We start from the raw sequence: 14,155 nt of genomic DNA, 5'->3' as shown, positions 1-14,155 counted from the left end.
TTTTATGAGGTAGTGGTAGAGTAAAGAAGAGTGTGAGAGGAAGGAGGCAAGGCAGACAGCTTGTTATTGACTTACCAACTGTATATATACTAGCATCGGTCAGCTTATTGATTGTGGCTTCTTGGTAAACTCCATCCTGATTCTTCACCTCCACAACAGCACCCACCTGTGGGACGGATACACTGCTGTTATTCTGCCAGTCAGTGCACTAATTATTATTATATTGTGGTGATAAATCTAAATGATGTATTTTCAAGTAATGAGAAGATGATACTGCTGCTACATAAACCCTTAATGTAGTGAAATTAAATTGCAAAGCTAATGCTTTGCTGCCCCGTGCGCTTTTATGCAAAGGGAGGGTGAAGTGTAGCTTAGATACAAACAGGAGTGAAGCTAAAAATAAATAAATAAAATAAGGAGTCTTAAATTCAGACAGGAGGGATTCATGACTAATACTGAATAATAATAATAATAATAATAATAATAATAATAATAGGTCTCCATCTTTCCTGCCTTACCTTTAGAGGTCCTTTGATGTTTTCATCGTGAACCTCAGCTGTGGTCAGATCTGTTTTAAAGGTCACCTGGGGAAGGTGGGAGGCAACAGTAGAGTAGAATCAGTAACAGCATAAACAAAACAATTACCTAAAGATCTGACCGGATCACACCAATCATCCTGCTTACACAGGCAGCAAGTCTCTCCTAATACTGCAGGACTTTTACACAATGACTGAACCCTCAGTTGATGCCGAACATCTGACCATCCCCCGCTCTCTACATCTGCAACGTCCACCCCCTAAGTGAGCCACGGCAGATCATAATCTGATCACGCTGTGGTAATCTTGTATCTGCATGGCAACCTGGCATTACTGTGAGACAGAAAAGGCCACAAGGCAGGCACACACGCACTTAAGAGCCATCTACTGCCACGTCTTTTCCAGAGAGCATGTGCAAAAGTTTGAAAGCAGCCAGAAGTGCAGGATCTTTTTAGTAGATGTGGGCAGATGGATCCAAATATCAACAGTATCGATACCAACACTAGTATTGGTATCAGATCGATATTAATGTGATAGCATCAATACTTGAAAGTGATCTATTTAACAATGAATAGTTTTAAATGGATCACTTTTGGACAACTGGCATCACTTTTATTGAGAGCATATGCACACAAAAAAATTGTAACATAATTATAATGGAAAACTGGCATCACTTTTATTGACTGTGATTCAGTTTAGAATAAGGTGCTGTACAGAGGAGAGAACGGGGGCTAAAAAAAAAAGGTAAGCACCTCATCCCAGAAAACAAGCCTGCGGGTAACAAATTCAGACAATGTTCGAGTCAGTTTCAAATATAACAACAGCAGAAGCAGCAATCAAGGTCTCGCTGTGAATGCACAATCAAGACAATGAATGAAAGAAATGCATACTGTAAGATTGTCAGGTAATAAAATAGGGGGGGAAATAAAAAGCTTCCTCGGGTAGCATTTCATCAGTTATGGAGATAATAACATTCCCGACTGGGGGAATAAAGGAATCCCTTTCTTCTCTGGGGATGGCAAGAAGCTCGACTCCCCCCAGACTTTAGGTAGGGTGACTCCCGCTGTCCGAGGCCTTGGCTTCAATAACGGCAGAGCGCTCTGACGACTTCCTAACAGCGAGCCGTACACACGGCACAGCCACTTAGGCTTGATAACAAATATTGGAATAAGATATGAAACCATATTTCTGATACAACATAGCCTCGGCGCAGCAATTTTATGCTGTGAACAGATTTATGAGGAGCCAGTAGTCCTTCATGCTCCGTTTTCTCTCAGCAGGAAACGAGAGCTGTGAGAAGTGACTGCTTTATTCAAGCAAAGGTGGATTCTGTGGCCATAAACAGCTAAAAGGATTTGACACAGTAATAAAGCCCTCCACTGTTCTGATTTTTATATGTTGTTTTTTTCAACATTTATTATTTATGCTGAAAAAGATATGTTTCGGGAGTACACACCTTCACCATTTGTGCCTTTATAAATCTGCTTTTCTTCACCTCACATGTTCGCATCTATTTAATCGACTTTCCCTCCATTACAACTGCCTCGAAGTATCGCTTCGTGCCACACAGCAGGAGCACAGATTAACAGGACAATGACATCAATATTTACCTCCAAAAGTCAAACACCTGGCTGTTTAAATAAGGAAAACCCACATAAATATTTAATCTACAGTAACCTAATCTGAAGCCTAGAAATAGTGTCATTCAAAATGGGGGGGGGGGATAAATAGATAAAAGAGCAATGGTGAAGCTTTCTGGTGCCTTTTTTGCTAAAGCGACATAACCACAAGGATAAAACTGCAGACTTTGTGAGGCACCTCAAATGCACAGAAGTGGAATTTTAATCAGTTTTAGGAAGGTTAGGTTACATCATGAGTGGCATTCACACGACTGAGTTAGTCAGCACTTGTTTGAGCGTGACATTTCTGAAACAGCACCATCCTAAAGAGGAGTGGGCTTTCTCTCAGTGTGGTCTGCAAGTGCTCAAAGAACCGGGAAATGTGTTTAAGAGAAGGAGCTGGTGTTCATCTGTTCTCCACGAGTACTTCAAAGCTGTTAGTACGTGCAGCTTCATCCATTTACTCTTTAAATGAATCAGAAGAACCTCACAACGAGATTTCACAATTGCTTCATCTGAGACACTCTTTTGTTTGCATGCATATAAAAAATACTACAAAGACTTATATATAAATACTCAGCATTAGTCCTAACTGCAGTGATTGATACTAACATGGTGTTAATCGGTGTCTTACGTGTTCTCTAGCGCAGCTCAATCTTAACCACGTGTTTGTTTTTTTCCTCCACTAAGCCTTAAAAATCACTCAAAAGACACCGGCGCTGTACGCTGCAAACATCGACTTTGATAAACAAGCAGACAGAGATTAATGAACCAAAGAGCTACGAAGAAATTCATTACAGCGGAATATTCAGACTCACAACGACCACGGAATAATTGCCATGTTTCAACATTTGTGTAACCGAGCTCCACATTCACATCGCAGCTACCCGGGAAAAAACAACAAACCCTACTCTCATCTAATTAGTATGGTAATTAATTTATGAGCTGAGACTGTCCTATTAGATTCATTTCAGCCGGCATCATTTAAACTAAGAACATTGCGTGGTCTACTTTGTCATGGTGTTTGTCCCCCATCTATGAGACAAAAAGAGGACGTTATTTGATGAGTTCAGCTGGTGTGCTGGAATAGCAGAGCATCTCTGCTCTTTTGTCTCTACAGGGGGAACTACAGTGCACTGACACAGTGAAAAAGCCAGCATCCAGTCTTTGTTCCTCCCACACACTCCAGCAGAATGAGAGACAAGCGATCTGTCTCTATTGTATTATCCAGATGCTCCAGCCCCACTGGGAAATGAGATACCGTATTACGTGTATCATGCAAAACCTTCATCAGGAGGGCTGAAAACCAATGGGGAGGCGGCAATCGCTCTCGAGGCCGTGACAAAGCAGAGAAGCTCCGGGTGAGAGGTGCGCTCGAGGATGCAACGGGTACCGGGTGATCTCGCATCTGCCGCAGCTGGGCTCCTGATCGGCCTCTGACTGACGGCGTAAACCAGGTGACGGGCCTCCAGCGTGTGAGCAGCACAGCTGGATTTCTGGCAACACTGGAAATAAGAAACTAATCCTGGTTTGACTGTGGCAGACTCTATTATCTAATAGAAGGATCTTTATCCAATTATCCCAGGCTAACCCGGGCTCTGAAGGAACGTTTTGGATAATGTGTCTGTGTCCAAACCAACAGCTCTGGATGCACAATAAAGCAGTGCTGTGTGATGTTGATTGTAGCCGCTTCACACAAAGACAAGAGCACCCCCCCGGCCCGGCTGCTATCCACTTCATACACAACACAGACAGATAATTAAATATTAATGTTGGATCATAAGCACTTTGAAATATGACTTACCTTGGCCTTGACTAGCCTCTTGGCAGTCTTAATCTTGGCTTCACAGAAAGCCCCTCGGTACTTGGCGCTCACATCCGTCCCTACTGTCAGGTAGGGGGGCTCCTCCAGAGTCTGAAGAAATAAAAAAATGACACAGAGTTCAAACCCTTTTTAATACAATACAACTTAATGACACAGGTGTATTCACAAAGCTAAAGCAGGAGGACGCACACATACAGGCATAACAGAGTCCAGGGCAACGACGCAAAAAACCCACCCGGCTCAGTGATTCATCCATGGAATACACATACCATCTGCTCTGGGTTTTGGAAAACAAGCCTCTGAGGGAGCAAACAAAAAGGCCACTTCACTACAGCTTTGATGCCTACAAAGAAGAAGCTATCCGAAACACACAGCACCATCTTGTGTCATCAATGGTTCAACACCCCCCTCCCCAGCTTCCTCCAAGAACAGATTTGCAGAGGGTAGAGTACACAGAGAAAGCAGACCTTCTGTCTATAGATGGGGGCACATGATGTTTGTGCTTCATACAGTGTGAAGATGAATTTACTGAGGTTGTTTCAGTTAGACTGGAGGAAAAAAGCCCAGCCTAACAGCGGTATATTTAGACATCTTTCTAGAATAAGAACCAAAGTGGGCCACACTTCCTGCTACTCCTGAAAGCAAGGAAAGCAGCTCAAACACATGTAGCACTTCTGCAGTACACTGAAAAAGAAGAAGACCTCTCATCTTGTCTGAATGAAATCAGTGAATGAGCGCCAGATGGAATGGAGATGCTCAAAAAGTAACAAGAACAATCAATTTCAAATGAAGTTATTCACAGCAGGAAGTTGGTTCTGCTCATTACTCATTACCATATAAAACCATTTTCCCTTGCAAATTGTACCTGTTCAATTTCACACGACAAGATGATAACTTGTAAGACTTGGTGAGATGCACACCTCTCCTTTTTTTTTTCCCTTTTATTGCGACATTTTCATTTTCTACGCTTTAAGAGATTCAAACCACATAATTTGTGGGGGCTGTTCATAACAGTTGTTCATTGTTCCCACGAGGAGAGCAAAGAGTGCACAGGTTGTCATTCCAGCTAAAAACTACACCAGCGGTTAGCTGTACTTGAAGCAGTGAAGAGGAACTAATTGCTAACGCCAGCTGCATGCAGTCCACCATGGCACATACTTGTGTCATGACCGAACCACTTTTTCAGGCCTGATATGCTCCAAAGTCCTAATCCTGTCAGGATGCTTGGTAATTTGTGAGCTTTACAAATCTCAATCCTAATTAGAACCTTAGCTTATTGTAACCTATCGAGCTCAGAAATGCCTAAAATGACCTGCTTCCATGGAGTGACATGGAAATGGGGGAAAAAACTAAACTCAGAGGACTTCCGCATTGATGGAGTGCACAGAAGAAGCGAGCACAGCGGCTCTGGGAGAAGCAGCTGCTACTTCAACGTTCTGCAGGTGCACGGCGCCTTGTGCTGTTGGCTGCATCTCGCCTTTGAAACGTGTGTGATTTGTTTAAGCAAAAACAAGTGACAGACTGACAACTTCCTGCTACCATATCACACAAACTAGGCAGAACAGTGAAGACATTATAAACACAGAAAACACTCATACTGCTCTAACTATCAGTAATTAGTGGTCAAACATGTAACTGCCTGCACTTTAATGGGTTTTTATTGCTATTAGATGTAGGCCTGCATTAGAATTGCCTGTAGAGCTGTCTTCAGGACATGGTGTTAATTAGTTTGTCCCGTAGAGTTAAAATCCTCCTTCTTCTTCTTTCGGCTGCAGCCTTTAGGGGTCGTCACAGCGGATCATCTGCCCCCATCCCACACTAACCCTCTGCATGTCCTCATTCACTACATCTACTACGTATTTTTCTTGTGCCTGGGAGCTCCATCTTCCACATCTTTTGTCCAAAATATCCACTATCCTCCTCTGCACATTTCCAAAGCATCTCAACCATGCCTGCCTAACTTTGTCTTCAAACCACTCAAACTGAGTTAAATACTGAAAAGATTATTTTCACAATGGTTGATTATTTACAAATGGTTGGATATATGGCCCCCAAAATCCCTCCAGAATTCTCTAACCCAAATTACCATGAGGGGGTAGAAACAGTATATGTGAGCGGTGTCAAACATGCAGCCCGCAGGCCAGTGTGGGCCTGCCACAGGGTCTAATCTGGCCCACTTGTAGTGTAAAATTTACAGTCATAGCTTTAATATCTTAACTTTACTACACAGGCTCGCATTACAAATTATTTCTTGATTTCAGCCTGACAGATATGATTTTTTTTTTTTTTAAATCCAATACCGATATTTGGAGATTTAAAAATCTGATATTCCAAGTGGATTATATTTATTTATTTTTCCTTTCAGAAACACAAAACATTAAACAGATTTCCCCGTTTATACTCTTGATTGTTGTGTCTGTGGCGTTCAAACCCCATGTGCTGCCTACAGGAAATCTGCAGGCTGCCCTCTAGTGGACAAGCTATGCAACATCAGTACTTGTAACATCGTAGAGTGTTTCTTCAGTCTCTTTAAAAAAAAAAGATTTACCAACCGCTATAAATGCAGAACGATCAACAAATAGCTAAATAATAAAGCTGATAATATCGGTCTGCCAATAAATCGGTCCTAATAAGACGTGTTGTTGAAACCGCACTTATTCTAATTATTCTAATTCTGAATGTTTATATCTTTACTTGAAAAGAAAGACAGGTTATTATACAATCATTTCACTCTTGCAGCTCATTTTAGCCATATGTGGCCTATTAGCTAAAGCGAGTCTGCCATCCCTTGTATACCGTATATAAATATTATGCTAATATGTAACAACAGAAGGTGATATTTCAAATAATCATCAGAAATAATCACTCTCCTGGAAACTTTACAAAAATAACTGAAGCTTGCAGCTTAGCAAATTTGCATCTTTTATGTGAAATGCTGGTAAGCTTTTCTAGTCAAACCAGAACAGGCGGCCTCGTCTCCACACTCTCTGGGATTCTGACAGATGGGATTCGGGGGCAGAGTCCAGCGCCCTCCAGCCTCTCTACCTCTCCGATAAACACCTCATAAGTCTGTAGCAGTCTGGCCTGAGCACCAGCGGCCCTAGCCAACTATGGGTTTACATGACGCAGCAGCCATTTCCACTGTCTCACCAACTCTCTTGTCAGTCACGGCTGTGCCACAAAGCTGTACCACTACAGTCTTCAGACCAGTGTTCAGCCTCCTCTTTCATACTATTACAGGTCTCCTTTTGTCCTCTACGCACTAACCCATTTCCTTTCTTTTTTCTTTTTTTTAAAAGGAGAAGTCATACTAGGGGACTCAGAAAGGGCAGTTTGGGTTATCTCAACAGCTGCACTAGCCAAATATGCACAACCTAACCAGACAGGGCTAACAACACACTACTGAGGCCTGAATTACATTTGTCATGCTCACATTCCAACACAAACAGAGGAGAGTTTGTTGTTTCCACCGATAATGCCCTGCCGCCCTGCACTGAACCACAACTATGAAAAGAAAACTCCATTCCTCGGATTAGATTGCTATTTGGCCTACAGCTGTCTGGAGAAAAAACACTGACTACTTTTATTTATTTTATTTTCATTGCTTCTGCCAGTGCTGAATGATCTTGTGTTGTTTCCCCCGCTCAGAAGATCAACCAGTCAAGATGACTAAACTCAAAGAAGTGGAATTCCTATGCCTTTGGGATGTGAAACATCCTCTCGTCAACTCATAACAACGTCATGCACCTAATGAGAACGGCTCTTTCCCAAGATTCTGTCATAAAAAAAAAGACAAAAAAAAGGACTGAACAGTATTTATGATAAGCCTTAAGCGCCACTTCAGCCACTACATGCAGAAAGTCAGCATGATGATAGCAGCAGCACTACAATCAAGACCAGCTCTCTGGCTATTCACCTAGCGCTACTGATGTGGAAAATACTCTCCAGGCACATGTGCTTGATTAAACACATACAAATGTGAGTTGGCATGGGGTGACAAAACGCACCTGCGGCTACCTTTCATAGAAATACGCACCAACTCCTCCAAAAGCTGCACTCTGGCTTCGAGAGGGAAAATAATGATGTCCAAGTTGTAATTATTAGTATGCTCTACTTGGCTATCAGTCAAACATGCACACCCAGGATAATAGCCTTATGTGTAATCATGCCTTAAAAGCTTTTTTTCCCTCCACAATGAGCCATCTAAAAGAAATACCAGAGGTGAAGGTGCACCACTGTTATTGGTCATAAAGTACTTCTGTCTCGGATAGAGTACGAGTGCTTCACTGATTACTGATCATCCAAAAACCTATTCGACGTTTAAGCTGTTCTGGTCGGAAAACAAAAGATATCGGTACATTAAGACAGAGCTTTGAAATCATCGCCGCTTTAACCAAAAATAAAGCAGTCTGGAGTGACACTGACAGCGGCAGAATGAGATCAGTTTCTACTCAATAAAGACTCGGGTCATGAAAAATTTAACAGCCGGCTCCATGGTTGAAAATAAGCTGCTGCTTATGGCGCATTTCTTAGACAGCCTTAGTGACTATAGCATTTTCGTTCTACAACTCAGTAAAAATAAAATAAAATAAAAATCCTGGCAGCTATCAAAAGGTTAAAGCTCCAGTGCTGATGGTATGGTGGGAGGTAATGCATACATAGGGCCTCACTTTATAGGGACACTGGTAAGTCTCCATGGATTTCTTAAAAGCCCACAGACTCTGGACACACGCAGTCTTCTGTATATCACTCTCTACTAGGGCTGCACGATTAATCGTTAGAAAATCGCAATCTCGATTCACACTTATGTGCGATCTCATTTCCAAATGACAACGATTTAAAAAAAGAAAAAGAAAAAGAAAAAAAAAGACAACGACGATTGTACCGCATTTTGATCCGGGACGTAATCTGCATGAAAACAAGCCTCACTCTTCCTGCTCAACAAATGACAAGGGCGGAGCCTTATACCACGTGATACAGAAGCTGTGCCGCGTGATGCTAAAATTAGCAGGGGAAAAAACAACGGAGAGCACGTCAGGGATGACGAGAAAGTGACAGGAGAAAATCCGTCCCGGTCAACCACCCAAACATCAACAACGGGAACCTTATACAGCGCTTCCCTATACCCGTCGAACTCCCACAGGCACAAAGAAATTACGGAGGCTATCACTTATCACCTGACCAAAGATATGGCTCCCATCAACACTGTGCAAAACGAGGGATTTAGGAAAATGATCAACACCCTAGACAAACGCTACGCAGTGCCGTCCCACAACTATTTTTCTATTGTTGCACTACCTGCTCTATACATGCAGTGTCGAGCAACGGTGGAGACGGAATTTCAAGCAGTACAACATTTTGCGGCAACAACAAAACGTGAGACATTTGTTGTTTTTATGTTTATTTATTGTTTTTATGTTCAGTCTCAACTGTTACGAAGTTGATGTGCAGTTAATAAGTGCAATAAATATTTATACTGGAAAAGAAAATCGTGAGAGAATCGTGATCTCAATTCTAAGCCAAAAAATCGTGATTCTCATTTTATGCAAAATCGTGCTCTCTACCATTGATTCTTCTCATGGAAAAGCAACCCAGAGATACGGAAAGGTGGGTCAGTGTAGCACTATACCAACCACACTGCATACTGTGCAGCACAGACTGAACAGCAGACCTGTGTAGGTACATTTAGTTCATCAGTGCAGACACTGCAGCAGATGAAAAAGAGGAAGAGGACCCAGGAAGTTTCCTTTCCACTTCCAACATGGAGAGCGTAAGGTAGCCTATAACAGCAGAAGCATGGTTAATCTTGCTCTCACAAAGCCATGAATGATTTATTTGTTTAAAAAAAATAATGCCCAAATACTGCCAGACAATAAAAGGTTATCTAGTATTTAGTTTAATAAGATATTATTCATCTACCAAGGGTGCACCAATGACTCCGTGTCATTTATTCTTCTTGACCACAAATTCAGTCACACAAATTCAAAATACAACAAGACACATCGTATGACAGATTATTTCTGCACCAAAAAAAGACTTTTTCAAAAAAAATAAAAAAAATAAAAAATCACCAACTGTGAAATTCTGGGCTGATATTAATGTTTAAAAAACAATTTGGCCAAAAGATGATACCAGTGTTTTTGTTATGTAATTCCCTTTTGTGCCAAGACAACAGAGAAATTAAAAAATAAAATAAAATAAATTGACAAATAACAATGCTTTTTAAAGTCTTTCAGCTCTTTGTCTCACTGTCTTTGAACATTTAACTAGCCACAAATTGCAACAAAAGAAATAAAGACGGTGACAAAAAAAAGTTGCAAATGAAACACTACTACACACAGATATTTGCAATTATTTGAGCTGATTCAACTTGCAGTCGAATATATATATGTGATTAACTTATAATTGACGATGCAATATATTGCATTATCTTATTATGTGTAATCTAATTAAAAAAGATATACGAGTTAAAGTAGCATTAAAAATGTAAATTTAACTAAAGGAGCATTCTCCTGAACAATCATTGACATACAGGACACTTTCCTGACATGACTTCATGGTAAATGGTAAATAAAATGGTAAATGGCCTGTATTTATATAGCGCTTTTCTAGTCCCTAAGGACCCCAAAGCGCTTTACATATCCAGTCATCCACCCATTCACACACACATTCACACACTGGTGATGGCAAGCTACATTGTAGCCACAGCCACCCTGGGGCGCACTGACAGAGGCGAGGCTGCCGGACACTGGCGCCACCGGGCCCTCTGACCACCACCAGTAGGCAACGGGTGAAGTGTCTTGCCCAAGGACACAACGACCAAGACTGTCCAAGCCGGGGCTCGAACCGGCAACCTTCCGATTACAAGGCGAACGCCCAACTCTTGAGCCACGATCGCCCCTTCATTTCCAAGAGTCACATGATTTGTCTCTTGTCTTTCCTGTAGCTAACAAGGCCTTCTCCTCATCATCGCCACCTTTAGGTCAACGCATTGGGGCTTTTGTCATTTGAATACGTTTTTATTCCCTTTTAGGGTTGACCTGCAACTGTTAACTTAGCTAACGTAACAGCCTACTGTTACCAGTAACCATTCTAAACACATATAAAAATAACAGGTTGTTTTTTAAGGCATGGCCTGAACAATGCAGCTACACTGTGTGGTTGAGCGAACAGAAGAGCAGATACTGTCTGATGAAAATCTCACAGTGATGTGACTAAAAATCATTTAGGTCCCATCCAAAAAGAATTTAAGACAATTCATACCATTTGAAAAATATAATAGAGCGTATTGTCAATCAAACAGTTTATAGATGCTCACACTGTCCTCTAAGAAGAAGAGCTCTAATTAGGCACTTTAAGTGAAAACACCTGTGCCGGCTGTGCGTGCGTGTGGGCGACACTTTAAGACTTCAAATCCACAACAAATTCAAACTATGAAACAGTAATACTGATTAACCTGGCAAAGATATTGTGAATACTTTCTAATTTACTTACATACTTTTATATATTTAAAACATGACTTATGTAGAGCTGTTCTCATTGAAATACAGTATCAGAATATTAAAAACCACTGTTAATTAGCCGAACTCTGATGATGTGAACCCAGATCAGATTTAAAATTGAAACGACAGGAAGCTGCTTGCTGTTCAGATCTCAGAGTCTCTTTCTTTTTTCCACTTCACACCATCACAGAAACTCACACACTTTGTATTTGTGAGACATAAAAAATTAATAAATAAAGAAACTGTTGCCATTTCCCAGAGTACTGTGAATCAATACATGTAAAATGACACACATGCTAGTTTGAATGTGGTTTGATTTAGTTTAGGTTTATTTTATTTTAGGCTGTATAGGATGACATAAAACACAAATGTCTCAGTCTATTAAGATTACTGGCACATCTAAATCTAAAATCTATTATATTTATCCAAGAGAATTACAATGCTTTAATGACTGTAGCATCTCTGAAATATTATAAACAATAGTTTTACACCCATTATACTGTACTGTGGTGCTCACAGGCCAAACAAAGGAACATGCAAGAGGCACGCAGGAAAGAATTAAGCACCCTCCCAGCCTAGCTCACACGTACAATAATCCTGCTGTGAATCACCTCTTTGTCCAAACCAGAGTCGCCACAATTCCAGTGACTGGTGCTTCAGCAGGAGTTGCCCTGGCAATGCCATGGCAGCTCTGAACTAGAAAAAAAAATTGCAATCTTAATACTTTTTGTTTACGCACTCACTCCCCCACATTTAGGGCATTCACCATATTCACGCTTCCTGTGCGATCAGCAGCAGTTTAATCTACTTCGAGAATTTCAGTGCTTCTGAATTTAGTTTTTTTTTTTTTTTTTATATTTAAAAAAAATTAAACAAGTCTTTATCAGACACCCTTTTTCTAATAAAGCATATGGACAGACCCTTGATGATAAAACACTGATCAACAGGTACAATTCAACATCAGATTAACAGACTGGAAAACTTTTCTTCTCGACTAAAACTGTACAGTTTACAGCTCTATGGGTAAACTTATCTACATACTAGGGCTGCACGATTTTGCATAAAATGAGAATCACGATTTTTTGGCTTAGAATTGAGATCACGATTCTCTCACGATTTTCTTTTCCAGTATAAATATTTATTGCACTTATTAACTGCACATCAACTTCGTAACAGTTGAGACTGAACATAAAAACAACAAATGTCTCACGTTTTGTTGTTGCCGCAAAATGTTGTACTGCTTGAAATTCCGTCTCCACCGTTGCTCGACACTGCATGTATAGAGCAGATAGTGCAACAATAGAAAAATAGTTGCGGGACGGCACTGTGTAGCGTTTGTCTAGGGTGTTGATCATTTTCCTAAATCCCTCGTTTTGCACAGTGTTGATGGGAGCCATATCTTTGGTCAGGTGATAAGTGATAGCCTCCGTAATTTCTTTGTGCCTGCGGGAGTTCGACGGGTATAGGGAAGCGCTGTATAAGGTTCCCGTTATTGATGTTTGGGTGGTTGTCCGGGACAGATTTTCTCCTGTCACTTTCTCGTCATCCCTGACGTGCTCTCCGTTGTTTTTTTTCTGCTAATTTTAGCATCACACCACGGCTTCTGTATCACGTGGTATAAGGCTCCGCCCTTGTCATTTGTTGAGCAGGAAGAGTGAGGCTTGTTTTCATGCAGATTATGTCCCGGATCAAAATGCGGTACAATCGTCGTTGTCTTTTTTTTTTTTTTTTTTTAAATCGTTGTCATTTGGAAATGAGATCGCACATAAGTATGAATCGAGATCGCGATTTTCTAACGATTAATCGTGCAGCCCTACTACATACTAGCAAGTATTCCTAACAGAGTATTAACTGAAAATCTCTCAGCAATGTTGAATGAAAGGTACACTGAAACTGAGTTACAAATCAAGCTAAGTGAGTGTAAATGTAAAAAAGTATAATCAGTATAATTGGTTACATTCACAGCTACTTGCGCTATTATTTTTTAAGTGTCGCTACTGAGACCAGGACCCAAGTGAAGTAATATAAACAGTTGAGTGAATGTCACTTAAAGATACAACGTTGAAATTTAAGTACAGCTAAAAATCATGAATGAACAGGCTGACTTTACTTTTACTTTATGCATTTTTTAAACATATAAAAATGTAAGTACTGTATTTTTACAAAGAATGACTATATTGTTTGTATCCAGATCTACGTAATACTAACCAAAAGTGAACCATAGCTTTTAAATGTGATCATGAGGTGTACTTTTCAAAGCACATTAGACAGCCTACTGTACCTGACCTCCTGAGTCCATCTTCTCAAATGCAAAAATAGGAACCAAATGACTGCACTGCATACAGTTTACGGCCACAGAAATAACTAATTTCACTGTAACAGCAAAATCTGCATACTCACTGCTTTGACACAACAGAGCAACTCTGGACTAGAACTGCAGTTCAAGTTTATAAAGGACAGATTTAAAAGGGGATGGTCAAACTTAAAAGCCGAGCTCTCCTGATATTCCTAAAATGTAACTCAAAAACATCTTTCATCAGACCTCCCCTGCCTCATTCTTACACACCCAGCACCTCCAGTTTGCAAGCCATGCTTTTTTTTATTATTGATTTTCCAGTTTTATGACCATGTAATAAAAACACTGACAAAGTTGTTTGGAAAAATATGGAAAAC

The 14,155-nt window shown here is 40.6% G+C and overlaps 2 protein-coding genes across 3 annotated transcripts in view; one reads left to right on the top strand and one right to left on the bottom strand.

Moving 5' to 3' along the window:
* ggps1 (geranylgeranyl diphosphate synthase 1) overlaps nucleotides 1-14,155 on the top strand; it is a 72,828-nt gene that overhangs the window by 37,147 nt on the left and 21,526 nt on the right. The gene's annotated exons all lie outside the window — the stretch shown is intronic.
* The window catches only part of arid4b (AT-rich interaction domain 4B), a 39,176-nt gene that overhangs the window by 20,496 nt on the left and 4,525 nt on the right, over nucleotides 1-14,155 (bottom strand). Inside the window, exons 3-5 of the mRNA XM_082557679.1 lie at nucleotides 3,960-4,070; nucleotides 519-584; nucleotides 76-166 (exon numbers count right to left, since the gene is read on the bottom strand). Of these exons, the coding sequence (XP_082413805.1) occupies nucleotides 76-166; nucleotides 519-584; nucleotides 3,960-4,070 (268 nt within the window). The remainder of the gene's footprint in view (nucleotides 1-75; nucleotides 167-518; nucleotides 585-3,959; nucleotides 4,071-14,155) is intronic.

This window comes from Aulonocara stuartgranti, assembly GCF_965226115.1.
Source record: "Aulonocara stuartgranti genome assembly, chromosome: 13".
In the NCBI taxonomy this organism is placed as follows: Eukaryota; Metazoa; Chordata; class Actinopteri; order Cichliformes; family Cichlidae; genus Aulonocara; species Aulonocara stuartgranti.
Note: the sequence above shows the minus strand (reverse complement) of the source record. Positions and strands in the feature narration are given on the sequence as shown.